We start from the raw sequence: 25,352 nt of genomic DNA, 5'->3' as shown, positions 1-25,352 counted from the left end.
CCGTGATAGTGCAGACGTGACAAGGCGCCTGAGTAAAGGGGCGAAAATAGGGCGGCATAGCGGCTATTCCTAATCTGGATAACCTGCGAGCTGCTTTTACTCCTCTTGGCAAATCCCTTCTTGCGGCGGCGACGCATCCACAGTACGAGCCAGCCAAATGTTTGGCTAGTTTTGTGACGGCGACAGCGAGTGGGTAGACAATAGACCATACCTATGCCACGTCGCCCTCTACGCAACTGTTCATATTCAACGGGCGTGACTTGACGTTCTTCCTACATATCAGCCCGAGTCCATGGCGGACACAGCGACAGAACTTGTCGCACCTGCAGCCAGACAAGTAGTCTACTGTGGAGGTGAGCGATCGCTGTGACACACCCAAGGATCAAATGCTAACCATGAGATTCTACAGTTTGCAGTCTCCCTCCAGAGGTATGAGTCCCGCATCCATCCTAGTATCTACCCGCTCATCATCCATGGCCGCTGACCTTTCCGATGACAGTATTGCGAGTTTGGCGGAACGGCCAAGAAATGTGAGGAATGGCTTCAGAAAAACCACCCTGATATGCACCAGAGGCTATACTCGGCCGGTATGTGGCCTATCCCTGGCATAAGACACACATGGCTCTGACCCATCTCCCTGGACAGAAACCCTGAGCGCCAATATGTCCGCCCTTTCGGTGGATGCCCAGAAACGAGCAGAAAAGGACGCAGCCAAGAAGACCGCCAAAGCTGCGGCAGCGGAGCAACGTGAGGCAGAGAGAAAGGCCGAGGCTATCGTGCTCATAAAAAGAGTGGAACGCAACAAGCGGAAATATGTCACGGTTGTTTCGGGTCTCGAAGAACACGGGCTGGATTTAAAGAAGGTGGCCAAGGAGCTGGGCAAGAAGTTTGCGACAGGGAGTAGTGTCACGAAGACACCGGCAGGGGGAGAAGAAATTACAGTACAAGGAGATGTCAGCGATGATCTCTATGACTGGCTGCAGGAGAAGTATCCTGAGATTCCAGAGGACAACCTGGATATGAAGGATGAAGTAAAGAAGAAAGGATGAAGGACGCTCGTCGTGTGTACATGCGTGCCATCAGGCGAATGGCCGAATATTGGTTGCTCACAAAAAGGTGACCAAGTGAACAGTCTGCGGCACAGAGCTGGTGTCTATGTCCTGCGTGCAGTATTATCCCTCGCCGTTCACCTGTCCTCCGTTTCATCTCACTCTTGAGACTTGCAATAACTTAATTCCTCGACTACTACTCTACTTAACCTGAAACTCCTACTTTTTGTATCGCAGCAGACATGGTCGAGCAGGTCCGCTTGTCTTCAGACGACTCGTCTGAGTCTGACTGGGTCTCGTACAGCAGCAGCTCTTCTTCCTCCCACTTGAATGTTAGTGATGTTGTCGACACCAATATTGGCGTGTTCTCGACGTTGAAACGGAATTCATGGTTGACGTCATTCTCACGCTTCCGCCCGAGGTCGCTGGTCTCCGCATTGACAGGCCACAACAATAGCCACAAGGTCAAGGATAGGGACTCCTCAGGCACCCTAGGCTCCTGGTTAGGCGCCCTAGGCGTGGATCGTGTGCCTGGCCCAGGCCCGGCTACTCCTGCCAGTGCCAATGATGCCAACGCCAACGCCCTTGCTGGGGCCGCACCTACCAGTAGGACGCCTACGGTTCAGCCCGAACCCGGGACAGGAGTGCCAGTGTCGCTATCAAGCCTGAACAACAAGCCCTGGTCGGAGGTGTCTCAAATTTTGGAGGCTCCCACCCAGCGCGACCGGTCATGTACTACTACTACTGCCTCCAAAGCGAAACCACGCTGCCGCCGCAGCAAACCCTCTCTGCTAGACAGAACACTCGCCGCCCAGCATGGCGTTACCGAAGAGACGTCGCGAATCTATCTTCCCCCCTCCCCACCGCTGACTTGTCCGCCGTTGCTCCTGCACGCGCAGGACTGGACCGACATCCCCAGCATGGATCCCAGTAACCTAACCCAGAGTCCCAACATGGCCGACCTCCTCACCAGTCTGTCCAGCGATGAAGATGCAAGTCGCAAGATGGCAGCTTTCAAGCTGCAGTCGCTGATCAATGATCCTTCATTCGCCGAGCACTTTGTGCTGGCTGGTGGTCTTCCACGCCTACGCGCCCTCGTCCTCGAGAGCACTGGCAATACCCTTGCCTACAGTCTCGCCAGTTTTGCAAGGTTGCTAGAAGTGGATCAGGGTTGGGAGGCCGTTGATGATCGGGTAGTCGAAAAGGCAAGAAGAATACACACGCCCTAAGAGAAGAAGAATGGCTGACGGTCGGACTGTCCAGGTTGTGGAGCTCGTTGTATGCCAACCGCTGGTGAATATTCTGCGAGGGGCTATGGCTATACTGGTGTCCATTGTTTCGCGGCCTTACCATGTCGACTGGTCATCACAGATGAACACATGGAACAATGCCGGAGGGTTCCAGGCGCTGAAACCCGCCATTGCGGTTTACCCGCAGTTCCTGGAGATGCTTGTTGCGAGGCTATCATCTGCCGACCATGCTCTGTGCGCAAATGCCCTACAATTGATCAACTCCCTCATGCGCGATGCCATCACAAATGACAACGAAAGCGAATGGCCCAAGTTCATAAAACGAATCCAGGACCTTGGCGTGATCAAAGCCGTGTATGTGCTCATGCAAAGCTCTGCTCTTCAAGACCTGGCGCATCCTTTACTGGAATTCCAGGCCTTGACCAAAATTCTCCTCAGACGCTGGAGAGATGTTCCGGTAGACTTGTTGAAGCCTGAACACCGGCGGACGATCAAAGCTGTGCATCTCTCCAGCAACCCCGACAAAGGGCTCCAACAGGAAGCCCGAAATGATGAAACAAAACACAAACACAATCCGTACAAATGGCGACGACTCGGTTTCTCCACAGAAAATCCCGAACCTGATTTTGCGGATATGGGGTTTCTCGGCATGATGGATCTTTCGGACTATGTTCGTAAGCACGAGGACGAGTTCCAGAGAATTCTTTTGGAGCAATCGGTCTCCCCGGAGCAAAAAAGGATCCCTCTGGCGAGAGCAAGTCTGACGCTGACCGCAATTCTCTTTGAGCATTTCGAAGTGGATAAAATGGATTTGGAAGATTCCAAGAGCTACCTCGCCCTCGAAAGTCGGACCAACCTTGATAAAGTCTTCAAGCCGTTGTTGTTACACTGGAGCCGGCTCCATGGTGCTGGGTTGCATGCGTTCCTCAGGCTATGGAAGGCAACCGGTGCCGAGACGGAGGATTTCGATAAGATCGTGGAGCTGGTACGGATCTTGGTGGAGAGTGTCGTGGGTGGCGCAGACCGTGCCAAAGGCATCGAAGAAATCGAGAAAGAGATGGCTGCTTTCGAATATAGCAAGCTCCGTGAACTTCAGATGGAACTACTAGAATTGACGTATGAAGACGTCTGGGGTCGGCACTTACGAGGGGTGAAGGACGAGCTTCGAAGTGAAGCCTTGCAGTTTGTCAAGGAACAGAGAATCCGTTGTCTTCTGGAGGGAGCCTGGTTTCCCACCGGTGCCACGTATTCTGGTCAGGAGACAGGGGGCCCGGTCACGGAAAGCTCGCTGCAGCAGAGGGGGCCAGAGAGCCATCGGTTTATCAGACTTTCAGAAAACCGCAAATACCTCCATTGGGGCGATTTTGACGAAAAGGAAGAGCAGGCACCGATTATGTCAAATCTGCGGGACAAGATCGACCTGTCCATTGTCTCGTCCGTCGTTTCCAACGTGACTGCGAATGACCGGTCGTCAATCACCTCAGACTCGACACTGAAGGAGTTGCCGCATGACAAGTTCACAACGACCAAGATCACGATACACGGATATGTACCAAGATCGCGTGGTGGGCGCGAGGGACATTCTCGAACCTCTTCCAAAACGTCGTCAGCCCGAAGTGGATCGAAAGAATCGGTATTGTTGACATTCCACCCTCAAAGTCACCGTGCGGCTTCGGAGTGGCTCGATGGACTTCTCTTGCTTTTGGACCAACAGCCGATCACAGCCGAGACCAACAAGCTAATCAACATGATCACTGACTATGGGCTCAAAGTTCGACTGCTCAATGTGCGGTTCAACGATGAAGAAGGAATCGTGGAGGGGATGGATGGGATGGATGGTCCTGAGATTCCAAGCAGAGAAGGATTGGATGAAGACTATTACTTTGATATTTGAGGCCATCAAGCACGAGTGCTTGTCAGAGGATGCCTCCTCCACCTTGTGCTGTCTAGTTTTGGTGTTGGTTGGCCCTGATCACAGCCTGGCACGCCGTCTTGCAACTATATGCCGGCAAGTCTGGCAAAGGGGTGCATGGGGCCGGTTCGGTGGCTGCTTACACAAAAGGAGATAAGATATATCTGGGAGTTAGAGCTCGTCGCCAGCTTGAGATACCCTATTGTTCTAGACCGGTTTAATGGGATGTCAATATCAAGAGTGAAAAGTCGGTATTGTTCTCGTGATAAGGAGTCCTCAGTACTACAACAAGAGGTTCAACTCAAGCATCGAGCTGTACTGTATCTACTGTAGTCGTTATTGAAGAGTGGATCATGTACCGGCTCAAAATGATGGCAGTTCGCATTGCAGCTAAAAATGCCTCGCTGTGGCATTCTATCTTCAGCACAGCCTTATACACATTCCACTCCCAGGTGGCAATCCCGAGCCTCGCCCAAGGCTGGCATTAACAATGATAATCAGGTGGGGACAATTGCCCCAGGCCCCTTACAGATTGATTCAAGACACCGCTTTATCAATATATCTCGTCTCGATTGATACATTCACGTTGAAAATGTTGGAAGGAGAAAAGCCAACCTTTGGCATTTGCCCAGGTCGCGCATGCTGGATGGATATCAGGAGCCCGGCATGGTGTCCATTCCAGGACAAGCAATCCTATCCTCTCCGTCTCCAACGACTGTCCGTTATCAGTCTATCTTGGCTGCTGGAGACCGCACTGTGCGTGGACACGATATAGTATATCTTTACGTGGCATTCAATGGCTTGACGTTGAAGTTGAAGTCAAGCCATGTAACGTAAGTCTCCATCACCTCCGAGCAATCACTGTTATCTAAGGAAAACAACCACACCCCAGCTTTATCTGGCAGGAGGATCCAGTGTCAATGTGGCACCCTGGGGCGATCTTCGTCCGGGGATTGGTGCTCGATATGATATCTGCTCCAGCGACCTTCCAGAAACAGGTTGGGACACGAAGAGAGATGCTTCTTCGCTGCAACAGCGCCATTGACGTCTCGATATTGCTGCGAGGGTCTATCAACCAAGCCCCTCCCCATCATTCCTATCCTCTCCTATCCTACGTGTTGATGCGTATCGCACAACTCCATCACATCCATCCCTGCGTGGGCGCCACTCGACCTGTCGCGTTCTGTTGGTTGATCGACGTCCAACGACAATCTCAAGCGTTGACATAAGAGTTGCCAGGGATGCTTATCCTACCCTGGCCTCGACGTGGCTCCTGATGCAACGCTTGACGCCGTGCTTCATGATACGGCATTGTCTGAGGGCAGGTGGCAAGCCTGTGGTTGCCGGTCGAGATAACATGACGGTATCTTGTTCCATCACCCAATTGCCGTTTGCTCATGGGTCTCTTGAGCTCTCCTTGTGGTACGGTATCTATCGGATCTGTCTGCTTCTCTTCTCAATAAATACTAGAGTCAAGGACAGGTAACTTGCTGAAGGCGGACTCTGTTCGACGTAGTATCCCCCTTCTTCTGAGCCAACCTTTGTTCCCTTCGGTTTGTGGTCGAAGCGCCAGAATATTGAAGACGCCGTGATCTAACGGTGCAAAAATGGCGGAAATTCAAACGGACGAGAAGGGCGTGCCAGTCCACACGCTTCCTGGAGGCCGGACAGTGTCGCCCGTCAATTTGGATGAAAAGCGCGCCTCGCTTGCCTCTACACGCGTGGGACAAAAGATCCTTGCCCACAGTAACGATGCCGACGAGGCCATGAAGGCGTTTGCCGATGGGGAGGTCTTGGAGATTGACGAGGCCACCAACAAGCGACTCCTTCGCATCATCGACTGGCATCTCATGCCTCTTATGTGCGTCATCTATGGCCTCAACTATCTCGACAAGACCACCTTGTCTTATGCCAGTATCATGGGCATCAAAAAAGATATCGGCCTGGTCGGTGACGACTATCAGTGGTTGGGAAGTATGTTTTACTTTGGATACCTCGCTTGGGAGTACCCCACGAACAGACTCCTCCAGAGACTTCCTCTCGCCAAGTACTCTGCCTTCTGCATCTGCGCTTGGGGGATCGTGCTCGCTCTATTCGCGACCGTGTCGAATTTTGGCGGAGCAGTGGCTGTCAGATGTGAGTTGCCTTGATTACCCCTGCTGCTTCTTCCAGAACAAGTTATGCTTCTGTTATGAGTCAAGTCCTGAGGAATGCAATCCTTTTACTAAGACCCAGTTCAAGCTGCCACTTTTCCGTGAGCTCCCTGTTGTCGCAGTATTCTAATCCGGTGGCAGTTTTCCTCGGAGTCTTCGAAGCCGCCGTCACCCCCGGCTTCGCTCTCCTGACCAGTCAGTGGTGGACTAAATCTGAGCAGGGTGCTCGGACAGGGTTCTGGTTTTCTTTCAACGGCTTCGGCCAGATCTTTGGCGGGCTGGTTTCGTACGGCATTGCAGTCGGCTCCCGAAAGCACGGCTCGGCCATTGCACCCTGGAAAATCGTCTTCTTGGTCAACGGCTGCCTGACGGCCGTCTTGGGAGTCGTCTTCTTCTTCGTCATGCCGGACAACCAGCTCAACGCTAGATGGCTGAAGCCGCGTGATCGTGTGTTGGCGGTCGAGCGTATTCGCTGCAACGTCCAGGGAGTGGGTAATCGACATTTCAAGATGTACCAATTCCGGGAAGCCTTGACTGACCCTCTGACATGGGCCTTTGCGTTCTACGCCTTGACCGCCGATATCCCAAATGGAGGTATTTCCAACTTCTTTTCACAACTGGTGAGGTTATCCCATTCCCAATGCCCCTTATGGGCCTTATCAAACGCCAGACTAACGTTGTCTTCGTGTGTCTTAGATCGTCTCATTCGGCTACACTCCCGAAGAATCTCTGCTGTACGGGACGCCTGGCGGCGCCGTCGAGGTCGTTTCTTTGATGTTCTGCGGCTGGCTGGGCGACCGGCTCGGACAACGGATCTTGGTGTCCATGGGAGGGTTGATCGTCGCATTACTCGGCATGATCCTCATTGTCGCTCTCCCTCTCGACAACAACTCGGGCCGTCTTGCCGGCTACTATCTCACCCAAGCATCGCCGACTCCCTTCGTTGCGCTCTTGAGTCTCGTCGCCACAAATGTTGCCGGCTACACCAAGAAAACCACCGTGGCGGCGCTGTACCTGATCGCGTACTGCGTCGGTAACATAATCGGGCCGCAGACCTTCCGGCCCAAGGACGCCCCGAGATACGTACCGGCAGAGATCACCATCATTGTGTGTTGGGGGGTTTGTCTGGTCGATCTGGTTTTCATTTGGTTTTATTGCAAGCGCATGAATAAGCGCAAGGCTGAGGCTAGGGCGGAGCCTGGCTACGTCAAGCTGGAGAATCAAGAGTGAGTCTTACCGATTTGTCTACACCGTGTTCACTGCACTGCACCGCACTGCATTGCTGTGAATTCATGAGGAATCCACTGCTTTGCCCCCATCTCGGCCTTAACCGGTCACATCATACCCTCTTTTCGATTCCAACAAGATCTGAAAGCTGACTGAAGTTCACAATTGCAGGTGGCTCGATCTGACCGATAAAGAGAATCCGGAGTTCGTGTACAGCCTCTAAGTTATATATCGTACTCCAGTGCCTATGAGACCATGACATGAACTTGAAGCCTATGAGAAGGTGCCTCGCTGAGCACTGGACATGCTCACAGCGATGGAGTGGGCCGTCTTATCACGGTGATGAAGCAATACACTACGCAGCAGACCGGGAAGAAGAGATACTATAATAGCATACGGATTGGCTCTGAGGACGGACCAGTTGTTTTCATATACTCGAAGAGATACCATAAAACACATTTCCATCATCGAATAGCCTCCAACAGTTACAGACATCAGACGTGTTCTTGACGGTGGAATGCCGTTTTCTGCCGGAGAGACCCTGTGTTCCAGCAGGATCTTTGGAATCGGTACTCATCTAGAAGGTCTTATCATGAAAAGCGTCAAATGAATACGTTCACTACTCGCTGCTGGCACTCACGAACGCGATAGACTCCAACCAGTTTCTACCCTGTCTGACCTGGAAATGTACTGCTAGTTGTCATGGCAAGTCCTCGCTCGCTTGCTCGCTCGTTCAGGGGCACACCCCGAACAGGACTTTTCAAACTGCATAGCATAGTACATACTACGGCACCTGGCATATAGAATATAGCATCTAGCATCTAGTATATAGCATATAGCATTGCTGGCCCCTCCTTTGTCGCCGAAATCGGAGTCCTCCCCCCCGTCCACTGCATCAGATTAGATCTTACAATGCCTCACTCTTAATCAGATAGCCCTCTCTGGCCTTCTTTTCCTTTTTCCGAGATTCTCCGTTTCTTTCACATGGTGCTTTGAACGTACCAGTTGTCAATATGCACGTCAGAATTTTGGCGTGAACTCTAAGCCCGACAACGCTGAATTGCGGTAGGTTAGGTAGCGTTAGCTAGGAGTCGATGATGGCTCTTGCTGCCCGACCGACCCACCAAATAACCGAACATACGACCGAGCGGGCCGAGCGAGGGATGGGAGCTTGATACGATCAGACCAGACCAAATTCAGACCGGATCAGACCAGTAAGACATCGCTCATTCACCGCTTACGAAACGAAATCGGAAAGCGGTGTACAGGTGGAATGGTTGCCTGCCACGACGTGACGGGCTGTTCTGTCAATGACGGAAGAGACTAGAGTTGGAAGTCGGCGTCCATTTGGAGAGTCCTGGCGTTCAATAATGGATCTGGTTGGGCGCGTATGGATTCGGTTCGGTTCGGTTCATCATACCTAGCCATGGCCGATACGAGGGAGAAGTAGGAAAGAAGAGGTGAATGTTCGCAGTAATAAGGCTGAATGAAGCTATATGAAGCTTTACCGAACAGCACAAGAGCATGACTAAGCTCCTGCCTTAGAGGTCACATGTCAGGCTGTGAGCCCCCTACGCCGTACAGTACAGCGGGTTAAGCCTGTGAATGGATATGACATATTTATATATTAATCGAGCTTTGGCTATCCTGTAATACCATTTGCCGAGATCAAGGCTCTATCATCTATAGTCTGATATCTGCTTTCCACAATTCCATATCTCTGTTGGCGTGTATCTTGTCATAAAATGCCGAACGCCGGCAAGCGCGCCCAATCCAATATAGCACTCCATCTAACAAGTCATGTGAAAAGAAGCAATCTAAAACACTATATCTAGAGATTCACGCTTCAGGGATGCTCATCAGCAAGCTGTTCATCTGCTCCATGATCCAATCCACCTGCGATGCATCAAGCATGTCCTGTGGAGCAAAGACACCGATCCCAAGATATCCATCTGCGACTTTCGCTTCGATGTCGATTGCAGGCTTTAGAAAAAAACAAAAACAAAAGGTTAGCCGTCGAGATCCGAACCAGAGTTGATATCAATGGGGATGTGGATGTGGATTTGGAAGAAAAGCAGGATTTCATAGGGGTGGAGAGACTTACCAGACGCCATTCTGTTGTGGATTCTTGTTGCTTGGAGCCATTCAAGAAGGGCGATGCAGCCTCGACATGATGCTCAAGCTGACTCTTATCTTTTGGGTCAAGCTGTGCATGCGTCACCTTTACCTGCTGGCTTGAGTCACCAGTCCCTGGGCCCTGTTGATTGGGGTTGTCTGCTTCTGATGGCAGTTCGATACCTTCCACGGATCGATCACTGCTGTCGTTGTCTGGCAAAGCGAGAAAATTGACAAAGGTATCGATTTTGACGCCTGTCCATGCGTGAATATCTCGCATACTCACTCCGCAGTGCTCGGCTTTCGTGATCTCCGCCAGATCGCGCTGTATCTGTAACGCCGTGTCGACAAGGGTCATCTCCGCGCTGACCTGGACTTTGAGCGGCACGATATTGAACGTCGGAGCAATCAACTCTGTCAGACCTTCAATATCAAGTGATCGGTTGGCCAGGTAGATTCCCAGAATCACGGCACCGTTTGCTGGTTTGTCACCGTCCTGTGCGTTCGATCTCGGAGGCTGGTGCAGGGCAGAGTAGACATGAGCGTAGGCGGCGAAGAAGACGGATTGTAGGCTGATCCCGTGATGTCTGATCTTTTCACTAAGATGTGCTGTCTCGAGGACACGACCGTTGAACTTCTCAAAGCGAGAACTTCCATAGAAGCCTGCTCTCAAAGTGGAATGAAAGTGATGGTCTGAATCTAGGTACGATGACCAGAACCCTTTTATCTTCTCCTGGTCCGTGTTGGTTCTTGAGATGAAATCATGCATTGACGTGTTCAATTGTACTGGAAATGCAACGTCCTTGCATAGCGTTTGTATCGTAGATACGATCAGTTCAAAGCTCACTGCATCGTAGAGAGCATGGTGCAGCCTGAGAGTCAACAGTATTCCGTCGTCGTGTTCTTCGACACGCGTCGACCAGGGTAACTCATAGTCACGAGCAACCCCAGGTCTCAATACAACTTGCCATGTTTTTTCGTAGCCATCGTCTCCCAGATTGACGAAAGTGGTTCTGAGGAGTGGGATCTGCTCGGCAACCTTGTCCAATGCGGTCCGCAGAGCGATGACAGTCGTGCCAGTCACCCTCAACCAGAAGGTGGGATAGAATAAACGGCCCTGGCTTGCAGACCACATATCAAGCATATATGCCTGGCCGCCAGTGCAGGGCAAAATGTCTTCGACATGATGTTCGGGCACCGCAAATCGGTTCTTGATAGCCTCGTAGACATGACCGATTTTGTGAGACTCTTTGGGCGTCGGTGGAACGACTCCACGGCTGCTGCTGGCCTTCAAATTGTCTGCGATGGCAGCCATTCGTTGAACTGTTTGCGCCTTGATCATCTCGCTGACTGGAAGCCTCAGATCTTGCTTCTTTAGGAGGCCTGCGACTTTGATCGCACTGACACTGTCCAGACCCAGGTGGAAGATGCCTGTGGTCTTCTTGATGCGCTGTTTATCTAATCCTGAGACTTCTGCCAGGACATCTCTGATCCTGGCTTCTGTCGGGCCCCAAGCTTCTGGTTCTTCATTTGTCTCCTCCTCAGGAGAGGTTCGGCCGTCGGTTGTTGCAACGGCTGGACGCTGAGTCGTCAGTTCAATATTAGGCAAGCCACAGATGGACACCTCGGTGTTGTCCTTTCGTAGAAGAGGATCCTCAGGTGCATCCATGAAGGAGGATATGACAGACTCAAGCTTTTGTAGCAAATCCTCTGCGGCTTGCTTCTCGGTTACCCCGGACTGCACGGCGACTGTCCAAACGAGAGCATTGTCCTGACCCTCCAATTCAATGTTGACTGGATATGGCGGCTGAGTCGGAGTTCCTGCGAGCTCGATCTCGTCATAGAGACTCGTTGTGTCACCCTCTGATTCTGGCAACTTCTGGAAAGTAAACAGGGTGTCGAACAACGCGGCATCAGCTCCTTGTACTCTGGCCGCGCGGAGAGCCTCACGCAATGGATACTGCTGGTGTTCCAACGCACGAACACTAGCATCGTGCACTTTTTTGAGTGCCTCCCGTATAGTGGATCCGTCACGGATCATTGGCCGGAAGACAACTGTGTTGAAAGTCGGAAATATGAGTCGATCGGAGCCTTCAGTTGTGCGGCCGGAGAGAACTAAACCGAAACAAACATCAAGTCTGCGGAGATAGTGCGCTAAGACGACGCTCCAGCAAGCAAGCCCTAGAGACTGCAGGGTCACTCCCTGTTGTTGGCAAAACTTCAGTGTCTCGGCGAGGGTCCTAGATGAACGTGTCTGCAGCAGGAAGCCAGGCATGGATTGTTGTGATGGAGGCAAGCTCTCTTTCAAAAGGCTGGACTTGATGTGCGACAGAAGGTTGTCCCAAAAGTCTTTTGAGGTGGAACTTTGTGCTTGGTTGAAGATCTCCTGAAGGTGCTTCTCATAAGGGACGGCCATGGATGGTCCTTCGTTGTCGGCAGATCCATGGTAAAGCTTTGCAACCTGCTGATGAAGCAAGTTCATTGACCATGCATCGTACAGTGCATGAGGCATAGCAAGCACCAAAAAGGTCTTTCCGCTGGGATCTGTGAGTATATGCACGCGCGTCCTTTGGTGTCTCAAGTCTTTCCCAGCAGCTTCTTCCACCATGCTCTGAAGCATTTCCGTCAAAGTCCTGTCATGGAAGACTTGCACAACATCGTTTTGTTTCCTTACGTACTGGACGAAACCTGCTTCTAGTTCCACCGTCTCAACAGGCACAAAGCGAGTCCTCAGAACGGGCTCTTGCCGAGACAAGCGCTTCCAGACCTCAATGAGTCTCGCCACGTCGATCTGAGGCCTCAGTTCAAACACCATGGTATTCAGGTACTTCTCTGACTCGAGAAGTAGACCCTCCTGCATAGGAGTTACAGGCAATATCTTTTCCATGTCGTTGAGGTCGATGCCCTGCTCGCGTAGGATCCGCCTATAGGTGGTCTGCATGTCAGATATATGAGCACTGACTTCGGCGTCAGGATTTGCCACGGTAGATCGCTCTGCAGCAGCCTTGCTTTCCCTTGCAATGCCTGCCACCGTGGGAGACCTCATAATCGCACTAACCGGGACCTTCAATCCATCATTTTTAAGACGAGCGGAAAGCTTCATTGCTTCGATGCTATCAAGGCCAAGTTCGAAGAGAGTTGGTCGGTTCAGATGGATAGTCTCTTCAGCCATCGAGGCTAGCCCAGCGATTTGACTCCGAACAGCCAGTTCTGTGTCGGTCCATTTAATGTCTCCAGAATCCCCATCCATGGCGTTGACTGAGTGCGTGTTCTCATCCTCATGCATCTCTTGATCGGTAGGGGCAGGCTGTCCTGAGCAGAAATCTTCGGCAAGTTTTAGTTGCATCATCTCTCCATCTTGCACAATCTTGCAGTACATATCGAGCAACAATCTGGCATTTTCCTCATCGAGATACCGTGTTTTGGCAACAAGAGTAACAGTGAAGCTGTCTTTCTGCTGCTCCACCTCCATGTTGAGCGGGTAATCCGGCGGGCTCTGGGAAGGGATTTCATGCCACGGATGGTTCTGTCCCAACTCCAGTCTCGGCTTTTGGAAAACGAAAAGCGCATCAAACAAGTCTGTGCTGGTAGCATGCCCGAGGTATTTGGCGACCTTCCGTAACGGTGTATGCTGATATGGAACGACATCGACGTTAAATTGATGACAGGCGCGCACAAGATCAACGAAAGCTGAGTCTTTTTTGAGATGCCCAATGCCAAAAGGAATAGTGTTGAACATCGGACCGATCACATCTTCGGCGTTTATGTCGTTCAACGCTCGCCCTGATACTACAACCCCTATCATTGGGCGGACCTTGTACATCTTTTGCAGGATGTATAGAAAGGATGCTTGGAAATATGCTGAGGTGGTAACGTCGAGCTGCGTACAAATGTCTTGTATCCCAGCAATTATCATGTTCTGGCTCAGATTGATGTGCTTTGTTGCGGCCCCTTGTCCAGATTCATCCAAGGGCAATCGGAGAGGTTGTAACGTCTCTAGACTCGATGACCAGAAGTCTTTTCCATCAGGGATGGGACGCAGAGGGCCGTAGGGCAAGGTCTCATAAAATTGCAGGCCGACTTTGACAATCTCATCGGGACTGTCGTAGTACCTGGCCACGACATCCAGAAGCAGTGGTAGGCTGACACCGTCATAAAGTCCATGGAAGAGATCCAGGACCATGTATTTTCTCTCGCCGGAGTGGAAGATTTTGACCTTCCATGGCAATGCTTTCGTTAGTGATCTGACAGATCCCACCCATGCTTTGAACGACGAACTAGTGAAGGCACGAGATTGTTTCTTCTCGCTCTCGGGAGAAACGAGGGCAACACCCTTGTGACCGCTGCGAAGCACCACTTGGGCAACTCCATCTGCAGTAGGCACAAAATGGGTTCGGAGAATTGAGACCGATTGCTGGGTTAACTCCCAAGCTTTTGTCAGACGTTCAAGGTCGACCTCACTGCTGGTGTCAAAAGTGAAACGGGTGAAATAGAGCACATCATCAGGTTCACTGCGCAAGACCTTCGAAATCATGCCTTCCTGTAGCGGAGAGCATGGCGCAATGTGCTCAATATCCTTCTCGACGACGCCTAGAGACTGCATGATGGCTTGAAGGCGAGTTGTCGCGAATGAATTGATTGTGTCTCGAGCAGCCGCAACTAGCTGGCCGTGATTAGATGTGGTTCTCTGATTCAAGGCCCGCGCCAGATCGCGGACCACAGGGTGTCTAAGAATCGTGGCCACATCAGAGGTGTTGAAACCATGCCTTTTGAAGGCTCGGGCAACCCCAATCGCAGAGACCGAGTCTAAGCCAAGCTCAAACAGCCTTGATTCAGGTTTGACGGAAGACGTAGGAATCTGTAAATAGGTTGACAGCACCTCGATCACCTCCTGAACCTCTCTTGGAGTCTCAGTCTCCGCTTGTACCACATCACCATAGGTTAGTTGCTGCGGATTTATTGCCGACCAGTCGAAGAATGCTTTCAAAGCCTTATGATCGACTTTGTTGTTGACTGAGAGCGGAATAGAAGAGACACCTATAAAAAAGGTGGGCACCATATATGCTGGTAGCCTGTCTGCGCATCTCTGTTGTATATTCCTGGAGAGCTCCTTCGTCTCTTTGCTGGACACAACGGACGGTTTTCCATTCTTTGCCCTTTGCTCCGTGGAGAAAAAGGTCACAAGTTGGTCTTTCTGCTGCGTCGGATGCTTGATCACCATGGTGACCACATCTTTGAGATTCGGCGCAGCACTCAGTGCCACATGGTTGATTTCGCCGATTTCCAGACGTTGCCCACGTAGTTTGACTTGGTCATCAATTCTGCCCAAGAAATCAAAACTGTTGTCATGCAAAAGTCGCACAAGATCACCCGTTCGGTATACCCTTGTTTTGTACTCGGCCAGGGTGACGAACTTTTCTGCAGTGAGCTCAGGACGGTTGAGATAACCCTTTCCAACAAGAGGGCCTGACAAGCACAGTTCACCCACAGCACCGCGCAAGACTGGCTTCTGTGAGGTTGGCTCCAGCACGAAAGAGCCTACATTGTCCCATTGTTGGCCAATATTGGTTGGCTTTGCATTCTTGGGAACTTGTGGGTGAACTGTACAGCCGATTGTCACTTCACTAGGCCCATAGAAGTTGTACAAGCAGTGCGTATCCCCCCAAGTGTCGAGAATGTCCTGCCTGACTTGCTCACCGCCGACGATGAAGACTCCTTCACATAGGCTAGGGACATCCTTGGGCGTAAGCAACCGTGCCAGACTTGGAGTGAGATCCAGATGGGTGATCTTGAGCGCACTGATAAACCCTGCAAGATCTTCGAATAGTAGGTCTCGAGGAGCTGACGTGAGGCAGATTCCCACGCTCCAGCTCCAAAATTGTTCCAGGACGCTGACATCAAAGTGAAATGATGCAAACTGTAGCCATCGGGATGTCGCATTCCACCTTCCCTGAAAAATACGTTGGAATGATAGCATTGCCTGAACTGCACTGTCATGGCTGATCAGACAGCCTTTGGGAGTTCCAGTCGTGCCAGAGGTGTATAGACAGTAACAGGTATCTCGCGCTTCGAGATACTTTGAAAGCATAGGAGTATCATCTGGGAGCTGTTGCCAAGTACCTTCATCGAGGGCAAGGGCAGAGTCGGCATCAGAGGAGAATTCTAGCATCTTATCCGTCGTTGTGAGGATAATTTTGCAATTCGAGTCACGAAGGATGAACTCCTTTCTCGCTTTGGGGGCGCCAGGATCGATAGCAACATAGCCGCATCCGGCTTTTAAGACTCCCAATATGGCGAACGATGCTTCAGGACATTTATCAAAACACACTGCCACCAGCTCTCCGACCTTTGCGCCCTTGCTTAAAAGCAGATGAGCAATCCGGTTGCCATTCGAATTCAATTCGGAGTATGTCCAAGTCCGTTTCATCGGATTTGCATCGTCGAGACTTGTAACGAACTCCAGCGCCGTACTTTGGGGCTTTTGCCTCGCAGTCACCTCCACGAGTTCGTGAAGGTAAGACACGTCGGTGACGAGCCGCTTATCTTTGGGAGGAACAACAGACCGTGAGGAGTCTACATCACTCGTGAATCCCAAGATGCTCGTGAAGAGGGTGTCGAAAGCCAGGAGGATGTGGCGGCCCTGCTCTTGAGGAATGACACTATCCTGAAATGTGAGCTGCAGGTCCAAATGATTGTGGGCGGTAGGAATGATTTCCAACGAGACGGCATACTCGGCAGTAGCATCGTCGTTGGTGAGTGACCATGGTCGTTTGGGTCCTGATTCAGTATCGTATTTTTGCAGAACAATGACGGTGTCGCAGAGGTCGCCTTCAACCCCTGCCCAGCGCTTGATTGCACTCAGCGGGGTATGTTGATGCCGCATCACTCCCGCACATCGTCTCGTGGACCGTCCAAGAAGCTCAGGCAAGTCCTGGGAAACTTTGATTGCAAATGGAACGGTATTGATGCAGGGAAAGGCGGCCATGTTTTGCTCCTCTTGATCAAAGTCTCGACCGGACATGATGATGCCGAATGTGACATGATCCTGCGCAGTATAAGCAGAAAGCAGAAGAGCCCATGCACCAGCGCACACAGCTTGCAGACTTGCTCCCATAAGGGCGCATGCCTTTTCTGCGGCTGCAAGAGACAGCTTTGCCCGGTGAGAGGCTGTGTGAAAACGCACATCTTGTCTGGTATAGATCCGCATATCAGGGAAGTGGGTCGGGCAAAGATCCGCAGAGAGTTCTGACCAGAACCTCCTCGAGCCTTCGTCATTGCCCAAGGCGAGAATGCCTGAGATGATAGGGGAGAGGGCAACGGGTTCCTTGGGCCAAATGCCTCGATAAATGGAGGCCACGTCTTTTAACATTATATCGAGGGATGTTGCATCGTAAAGAGCATGCAGCATGGACAGCTCCAGCGTGGCGGGTGATGCACCCTTAGACAAGTGCAAATGCCATGGTAGCCTCATCTGACTTCCTCTGTAGTCCGGTTTTGCTTCAGTATAGTCTCCCTTGGTCACACTGTCGACCCAAGGCAGCTGAACTGCGTTCGCACGATACGTTACCATGGCGAATGGATATCGTGGATCGTCAGTCTCCACAAATCCTGTTCTGAGCATCTCATGGAGACGTTGGGCAGTTGTCCACGACGCCTTCAGCTTGCGGTAATCCACATCGTCCTCCAGCTGAAGCTCCACGCGATTGAAGTACATGCGGCACCCGGAACGAAGATATTGGGAAAGTATGCCTGACTGAGTGGGAGTACAAGGGCGGATAGACTGCACTCTTTCTTCGTCAATCTTATTAGTCAGGCATATCGATCGTCGATATTCTCGGTCAAATGCCTCAAGGTCGAACGCCTGGGTTGAAGGCGTAGATTCGTTTCTGGAGTCGCACACTGCCGCTATCTCCTCGACAGTGACAGCTTCCAGAATGTCCGCACGAGAAATGTTGAATCCGTGTTTCCGAAGCCTCGCAGCGACCTGTACAGCGCCGATGCTGTCGAATCCTAGCCGATAGATACTGGTATTTTTGGTGATGCCAGTTGAACCATCGGATTTCAATTGCACCAGCACATCTCCGACCAGTCTTTCTGTACCTGACAGCTCATGGCTTGCATCTTCCACCCCGTCCGTCTGCACTTCAGGCGCTGAGTGAGCAGCCACTTTCGTTTCATCCTTCGGCTTCAGTTCAGGCAACATCTGGATGAAAGGTGAATGGTCTAGGGCTCTGGCCTGAGGGAACCTCGTTGTATGTGTGAGTGCAGCATCAAAGCAATGCAAGAGTCGCGTCAAAAGGCCCTCATTTGCAAACTGTGAGTGTAATTTGAGGGTTATCGCATCAGCGGACTCATGTATCGAAATCTCTAGGATGAAGGGGAAGGGCATATCACCGGACTCTTCAAGCAGTGTCCAAATCTGCTTGTCCAACTGCAATTCCTTTTGCTGAAACAATAGCAATGTGTCAAACAAGGCTTTGCCATCATGGCTAACATGTCGCTGGATCCGTCGAAGAGGGCTAGATTGATACGGCAACATTTTCAAGTTCACTTGCTGAATGTCCTTGCTCAAATCAAGGTTGGATTGCTCGAACCGGAGCTTGACCCTTAATGGGAGAGTATTGAAACATGGAGCGACAATCCGTTCAACACCATCAATGGGTAGATTTCGCCCACTGAACACGTTGCCGAAACAAACATCTTGTCGGTCGAAGATACAAGACAGGATTCGACTCCACGAAGCCTGCAACAGTGACAGTGGCGTCGAAGAGCTTCTGCGCACGCACTTGAGGAACTCAGAGAGACTGAGGGTAGCTTTGCGTTCCGATATCGCCGTCTTGCTCATGAAGGTTCTGTCTTCAACCTTGACCAGCTCAGTAAGCCTGGTGGGAAAGAGTCCTACTAGCCTTTCGCGCCAAAATTCATCGGTGTCATCCGATTGAGGCGACTGCATGAAACTTAAATAGTGGTCGAATGGGACTGGGACCTGTACCTCTTGGCCAAGATACAAGGATTGGATATCGGTCAGGAGGACGGACATGGCCTCTGCGTCGTATAGACAGTGGTGAATTTCAAGACGTAATTCATAGCGATTGCTCTCTCGTCGACTCAATTCCAACTTCCACGGAGGCAACATCAAGAATGGCAAGTCAGGCGTTGAGATATCATGCATGCCGACGTCCACCCATGGTAGTTCCAATCTCTTCAAGACAACCTGGGCGAAAGGTGTGTCAGCTGACTCCGTAGAGACAAAGCCGGTTCGAAGGAGCTGATGTCTAGCCATTGCGTGGACCCACGCGTCTCGCAGCTTGTAGACATCGCCGTAGACCTCGAATCGTAGAGTATTTTGATATCCACGAGATGACGAGTTTAAGGAGCTGCTCGCCATTGCTTCTTGCAAAGGCGTGCAAGGCAGAAACCTATCCACCAGGAGGCCTGCTCGTGCGTAGGTAGCGACTACCGTAGCCTTCCACTTGACGTCAAACAGGCCATCCATGTTATCTCGCCGCTGTATCTTTGGGCGATCGCCCTTTCTTGCCTCCAAAGCAGCCACAAGTTGACCAATTGACGGATATTGCAGAATCATAGATACTTGCACGGAAGGAAAGTGGTCCCGGAGTGACCCAGCGACGTGTATGGCGCTAATTGAGTCCAATCCGAGCGCATAGAAAGAACTATTGCGACGGATAGCCTCAGAAGGCACACCAAGCACACTGGATATGGCTTGAGCAACGAGTGTCTCATTTTGGGAAAGTTGGTCTGCAGTATCCGAAGAGGCATTGTTCCTTGAAGATTCTTGAAGATCCTCTTGTGCGAGGGTGTGATAAGCCTCGCCCAAAGCCCTTCGATCAACTTTGCCTTGCCTGGTTAAAGGAATCTGTGCAAGCCGGACCAGAGCATCGGGGACCATGTAACTTGGGAGTAGATTTTCCAACTTCTGGAACAAAGCCCTTGTGACCTTTGACGAAGATTGATATCTTTCGAATTGGCGCTCGGTCCAGAAAGCGACCAGCCTTGCATTCTTACCTTCGTCGATGATCACGGAGACCGCGTCTTCCACTTCCTCACAGTTGATCAGGGACGAATTGATTTCTCCCAGCTCAATACGCTGGCCTCTAAGCTTGACTTGGTCGTCCTCTCGCCCTAGGATCATCAGAGAGCCATCCACAAGAAGTCTTCCAATGTCTCCAGAGCGATATAAGCGGCCGTATTCAGAATGGTTGAGGAATGATCTTGCAGTGAGCGCTGCGTCAATGTAACCGCGACCTACCTGCTCACCACCAATCCATATTTCGCCCACTCCGCCTTTCGGTACTAGTTTGAAAGTCAGAGGGGCTGCAGATCTCGAATCACTGCGATCCGTGGAGGAAATCTCTTGTCTTCTGCAGACGAAGATGGAAGTATTGGGTAGTGCAGGACCAACATTGTTAGATGCATCTAGTTTCCTGACATGGGGCCGAACGTTGCATATGTTCGTAGTCTCGCTTGGACCGTAACCCTGGAATAAACCACGATCAGCCCAGTCCGTGAAAACTCTCGAATTCATCGGCTCCCCTGCCGTGACCAGCATTTTTACATGTGGAACACGATCAGGATGGACAAGCGCGGCCACGGAGGGCGTCATGCTGAGATGTGTAATTTTTAAGTCATTGATAATGCGTTCAAGGTCTTTGAAAAGAACGTCATTCGAGGCCGAGCATAAGGTCATTCCCATATGCCAAGTCCAAAAGATCTCAAAGACGGATACATCAAATGCTAGAGAGCATGCTTGCAAAAGTCGATCTTTTTCAGGAGAGCAGGGATAAAGGTGAGAAAGATCATCGATGTTGCTCAGCAGGTTGTTCCGAGTGATGAGGACGCCTTTTGGAACACCAGTGCTGCCAGACGTGAAGACAGCGTACGCCAGTTGGTCGTCCCGTACATCAGGCCAGTGCCGTCCGGTGGGGATTGAATGGTGTTGTAGAAGTTCTGCTATAGATGCAAACGTTGCCGAGCCGTCCTGAAGTTGGACATTCGACTCATGTGCAGTCAGAATAACACGACAAGCAGACTCCCTAGTTATATGTCTGATTCGTTCCGTAGGGGTCCGCGGGTCGATGTATAAATACCCGGCGCCGCTGATGATTGCTCCTAGGATGCCGATATAAAGATCGACTGATTTTGGAGCGAGGAAAGCCACAATATCGTCTACTCCAATCCTAAATGACTCTTGCAATGCTGATGCTATAGTTGAAGCTTTCTCGAATAGGTCGTGGTACGTGAGGGTGGATCTTTCGATTCGACCGGTGTCAAGATCAAACGCATGAATAAAATCGACAGCCACCCTTGCGGGATCAGTTTTGGCAAGGGTGGAAATGGTCGTTGTAAGGCCGAACCTTTTACTGAACTTTTCAGGCTGTGCATTTGAGAGCGAAAGGATATCCTTGCTTGAGCTTTCCCACAAATGGTGCAAGTCCATCTCAACATTCTCCAGCATCTCCATCGTGATGTGATCCAGCTGTGCAGCTAGAAGCCTTGCATGAGCATCAGATATATGTTTCGTGTCGAAGGTCAGCTTCAGGTCTATCCTCCCGTCACGAGGCTCGAACTCGAGTACAAGGGCATAGTCCAATGCATCGTGAGTCTCACCCGTGGCCACTTTGGACCGATTTCGATTGTGGGAGTCATTGCTTTCTTGCCACACGCATAACGTATCAAAAATCCTCTTCCCAGCCCCTAGGGCTGCTGCCCGATGAATATCCCGGAGTGTGATGTTCCCATTTCTCAAGCATCTGGTGCGTTGTCTTTGTATGTAACTGTAAAGGTCTCGTACTGTCCTCAACCCATCAAAGTCCACACGCACTGGGAAGGTAGACAAGCATGGCCCAATGGTGGATTCGATGTCGGGGAAAGGAACGTGACGGCCGGCAAAGACAACCCCGATGGCGACATCGATACTGTCGACGTAGGACGACATTAAGACTGTCCATGCCGCTTCTAAGATTGTTTCTCGGCTGCAATGCAGCGCCTTCGCAGTCTCCGATAGCTGGTCGTAAGACATGGACAAAGGCACAACTAAGCGGTCTTTTGACGGAGACTGTGGTCGAGTGGAACAGAAAGTAGGAAAAGCCGAAGGGACGAAATCTGCAAGAAGTTGACGCCAGTATTCCATGGTATTGGCGCTATCAGTGTCGAGCAAAGTGTTCTGATACGAGGCGTATTCTCTGAAGGGAGCTCGATGTGGTATACCCTTTCCACACAGAATTGCGTTCAGATCGTCCAAGACCAGATCCCAGGACCAGCCGTCGTACAAAGCATGATGGAGACGTATCAATACTTCTCTGTCGTTTTGACTGTCGACAGTTTGCAATTGTAACGGTCGGAGCACGCTCAGATCACCGTGGGGTATGTGTTGCCATACAACCTGGGCAAAAGGGAAGCCCTGTTGTCCAGTAGGAACGAACCCTGATCGAAGAATCTCGTTTTGTTCGGCAACAAGGTCGAATGCTCGACGAAAGTCGTCAAAGCTCACTTCGGGGGCGAGCTGAAGTTGGATATCATTAAAGTTCAAGCATTCATTTGAGGCAGTCTCCACGAGCATTGCTATCTGCATGCTACTGCACGGCACGATCTTCTCCCACATTGTCCAGAGGTCCGCAAACTCGGGCTGTGTGCGTATTGAAGACTCAGTTGCGACCCATTCGGCAGACATCTCATAGTTCGATCCAGAATGAACTGATTCCGGTGCAGACATGGAATTTGTGATCCAGTTTGACAGCTCCGCCACATTTTCGGCATCCATGACCACAGCGGCACTTATTCGATCATGGTCCAGGCGAAGTCGGGAAGCGACCTTGATGGCTCGAAGGGAATCCATCCCTAGGGACCAGAGCGAGGTCGATCCATCCACCCTGCGACCCAGTTCGTCCCCGACGATCCTGGCCACATTCCGTTCTGTGTCGTCCAAGAACTTATCATCTCGAAGGGAACCACGGGAATTTCGGAAATCGCGCTCAAGTGCCTTCCTGTCCAACTTTCCAGAAGGCAACCGAGGAATGGCTCCTGGTAAAATCACTATTTCGCCAGGCCGCATGTATGGCGGTAACCACGACTTGCACGTATTGAGGACATCGTGAGTTCGGAGCTCCTGGGCGGCAGAACAGAATAAGACTAGGACATCATCGATGATGTTTGCGACGGCGATTTGCACACCAGGAGTCTTTGCGGCAACCTCCTCCACCTCACCCAGCTCAACTCTTTGACCCCTGAGTTTGACTTGGCCGGTCGTCATTCGCCCCATAATCTCCAATTCCCCGTCAGCACGACATCTGGCCCGGTCGCCAGTTCGGTAGACAGGCCCGTGTCCAGGCAGGTCGACAAAGGCCAGCTTGTTCTGGTCGGGCCGGTTCAGGTATCCATCAGCGAGCTGGCCTGCAATGGCGAGCTCACCGGATTCGCCAATGGGTGCTATCTTGCCATGGTCGGAGTCTTCCAATATAAAGGCCGTGGCCGTCTGGAGGGGTCGTCCAATGCTGCGTACGGAGGCATCGGACGCTAATCTGGGTGCGACTGTGCAGTGGATTGCGGCCTCTGTAGGCCCATACATTGCATACAACATGCTCGGCCTCTCTTTGCTTCCTCCAAATTCGGAGACCACTTGAGGTGTCAGCATTTCTCCGATGGTGAGTAGCGTGTACAGGCATGGCGCGGCCTCTCTGCTTTTCAGCAAAGTCCCTGCCACGGTGGGGGTGAGCTCGGCGGCATCCGCATCGAGCAGTCGAATGATGGCAGGAAGATCAGAAAGCATACGCTCGCGGTCGCAGCCCACGAGTGTCACGCCGCGAAAGAAAGGAAAGAATATCTCAAATATTGATACATCGAACGTGGGCGAAGCAAATTGAAGAAACCTTCTAAAGGGAGGTATATGTTCCTCGTGAGCAAGTAGCGACTGGGTTACCGACAAATGTGACACCAGAACCCCTTTCGGCATGCCCGTGGAGCCAGAAGTATACATCACATAGGCTGGTCGGCTAGGATGCACATCCGGGAGACTGCTAGGAATGCAGCCATGATCTGACAGGTAGACCACTCTGTCATGGAGGTCCTGCAATGTCAAAGACATGAGTTTGAACTCTGGAAGCACTTGTCGGACTGCTCGTAATGTGCCGGACGTGGTCAATGCGAAGGACGCCTCGACATCCTTCACAATGAACTTCAATCTCTCCGGGGGGACATCGTGGCTGACAGGACAGAACGCTGCCCCAGCTTTCAATACAGCCACCCAGGCAATGTAAAGCTCTGGACATTGCGGTATGATGACGGGAACGACATGATTGCCACTCTGTTTGCTTGGTAGTGCATGGCTGATATCGCCGGCAAGGACATCAGTCAAGCGGTGGAAACGGTCGTAGGTGAGCTCCACGCGCTCTCCATCCGCGAGCAAGAAGTCCAGGATCAAAGTGTCCTTGTCTGGCACGGCGACCAACTCATGCAGTAGTTGCGGTCCAGGTAATGTCCGCCGGTCTTGGTTGACTATTGACAGATCACGTGCAGCTTGCCTGCCATTGGCCAACGAAGCCATCGTCCGCCAGGGCTAGGGACAGATTCAGGCCAACAGTTGAACCGTTAGCAACCGATCGACCAATGTGCCCGAAATATCGACTCGAAGCGAGGAGCCAGAAGAGAATGTTGGAGCATCAGATGAGAAGGCCGATGGACTCTATCCGCGAAGGTCAGACGTCATAGACATGAATGAATTGATCTCGCTGATAATATCGGATTGGAGATGCAGCAAGCATAATGTCTGCGATTCTGATACCCTAAGTGCTCACTCACGGTGGCCAGAAGAAGCGACTGTCTCCGTGACTCGGCCGATCTCCCTGCGGCTGACGATGTTTATGAGCGACAATTGTCCACATCGCGCTTAAACAACAGCTGGCTTTGCAATAGGAAGTTGTTCCACCATGCGCAGGGCGACTGACATGGTCACCACCACTGTGTGTCCCACGTTGTTAGAGGAGCCCCAGTCCCCATGCAAACAGCAATATGGTCAGAACACCGTAGCTGCACGTTCGATCGACAGAGGACGAATCACAGCCGAAGGTCACAGGGGCCGGCGAGGAAGAGAATTTTTCGTTTCCACCGTAGCAGAGTTCAAGAGGTGTCAAGGTTGAACGCCGGCGAACAAGCCCTTCGGGGGACTTGCTTGTAGCCCACCAAGTAGTAGTGAAGGCAGTGGAGAGAAACTGGGGCTGGAGGAAGCATCGGCTGTGCCGCTGTGCGATCCTCTGGCCTGATCTCCGATTATCAGATAAAATTTTCACAATCAGATGCATATTATCAGATAATCGCCCGGCATCACATCTTGGCTCTCCGTCATCGGCTGCCGGAAAGTGGTGCGCGCATTTTGTCCTCTCCATCCTCATCCTGCGTTTTCCCCAAACCGGCGTGGTTAATGCTGGGCATTCTCGCTGCAGCGTTGCTTCTACTGCTGTCAAGACCCTCTCCTGCGACGATGAAACCTGTGTTGTTGGATGATTGAAGCCTCCGAGGGTGACTCTATCCAATCCGGTGAGAACAAGGCCAGCCGGGATAAACAGCTCGGCGGGCGTGTCCGCTCTGACAGCTCTCCCAATGACACAAGGAGCGTCCGATGGCCTGGCACGCG

The 25,352-nt window shown here is 51.6% G+C and overlaps 4 protein-coding genes across 4 annotated transcripts; 3 read left to right on the top strand and 1 right to left on the bottom strand.

Annotated features, from left to right (window-relative positions):
* Positions 1-292: 292 nt before the first annotated feature.
* On the top strand, positions 293-1,049 carry A1O1_05372 (uncharacterized protein; the record flags this gene model as incomplete). The annotated part of the gene is made up of 4 exons (XM_007726258.1): positions 293-353; positions 410-429; positions 500-587; positions 646-1,049. The coding sequence occupies 4 exons, from the start codon at positions 293-295 to the stop codon at positions 1,047-1,049; spliced, it is 573 nt and encodes a 190-aa protein (XP_007724448.1).
* A 242-nt stretch (positions 1,050-1,291) lies between these two features.
* A1O1_05371 (uncharacterized protein) lies at positions 1,292-4,193 on the top strand (the record flags this gene model as incomplete). The annotated part of the gene is made up of 2 exons (XM_007726257.1): positions 1,292-2,242; positions 2,313-4,193. The coding sequence occupies 2 exons, from the start codon at positions 1,292-1,294 to the stop codon at positions 4,191-4,193; spliced, it is 2,832 nt and encodes a 943-aa protein (XP_007724447.1).
* Positions 4,194-5,818: 1,625 nt separating this feature from the next.
* A1O1_05370 (uncharacterized protein) lies at positions 5,819-7,594 on the top strand (the record flags this gene model as incomplete). The annotated part of the gene is made up of 3 exons (XM_007726256.1): positions 5,819-6,347; positions 6,506-6,984; positions 7,061-7,594. The coding sequence occupies 3 exons, from the start codon at positions 5,819-5,821 to the stop codon at positions 7,592-7,594; spliced, it is 1,542 nt and encodes a 513-aa protein (XP_007724446.1).
* A 1,836-nt stretch (positions 7,595-9,430) lies between these two features.
* Positions 9,431-24,266, bottom strand: A1O1_05369 (uncharacterized protein; the record flags this gene model as incomplete). Its single annotated transcript, XM_007726255.1, has 2 exons — positions 9,431-9,574; positions 9,696-24,266. The coding sequence occupies 2 exons, from the start codon at positions 24,264-24,266 to the stop codon at positions 9,431-9,433; spliced, it is 14,715 nt and encodes a 4,904-aa protein (XP_007724445.1).
* Between the last annotated feature and the right edge of the window lie 1,086 nt (positions 24,267-25,352).

This window comes from Capronia coronata (assembly GCF_000585585.1).
Source record: "Capronia coronata CBS 617.96 chromosome Unknown acBCG-supercont1.4, whole genome shotgun sequence".
NCBI classification, from domain to species: domain Eukaryota; kingdom Fungi; phylum Ascomycota; class Eurotiomycetes; order Chaetothyriales; family Herpotrichiellaceae; genus Capronia; species Capronia coronata.
This window is presented reverse-complemented; position numbering and strand designations above follow the sequence as displayed.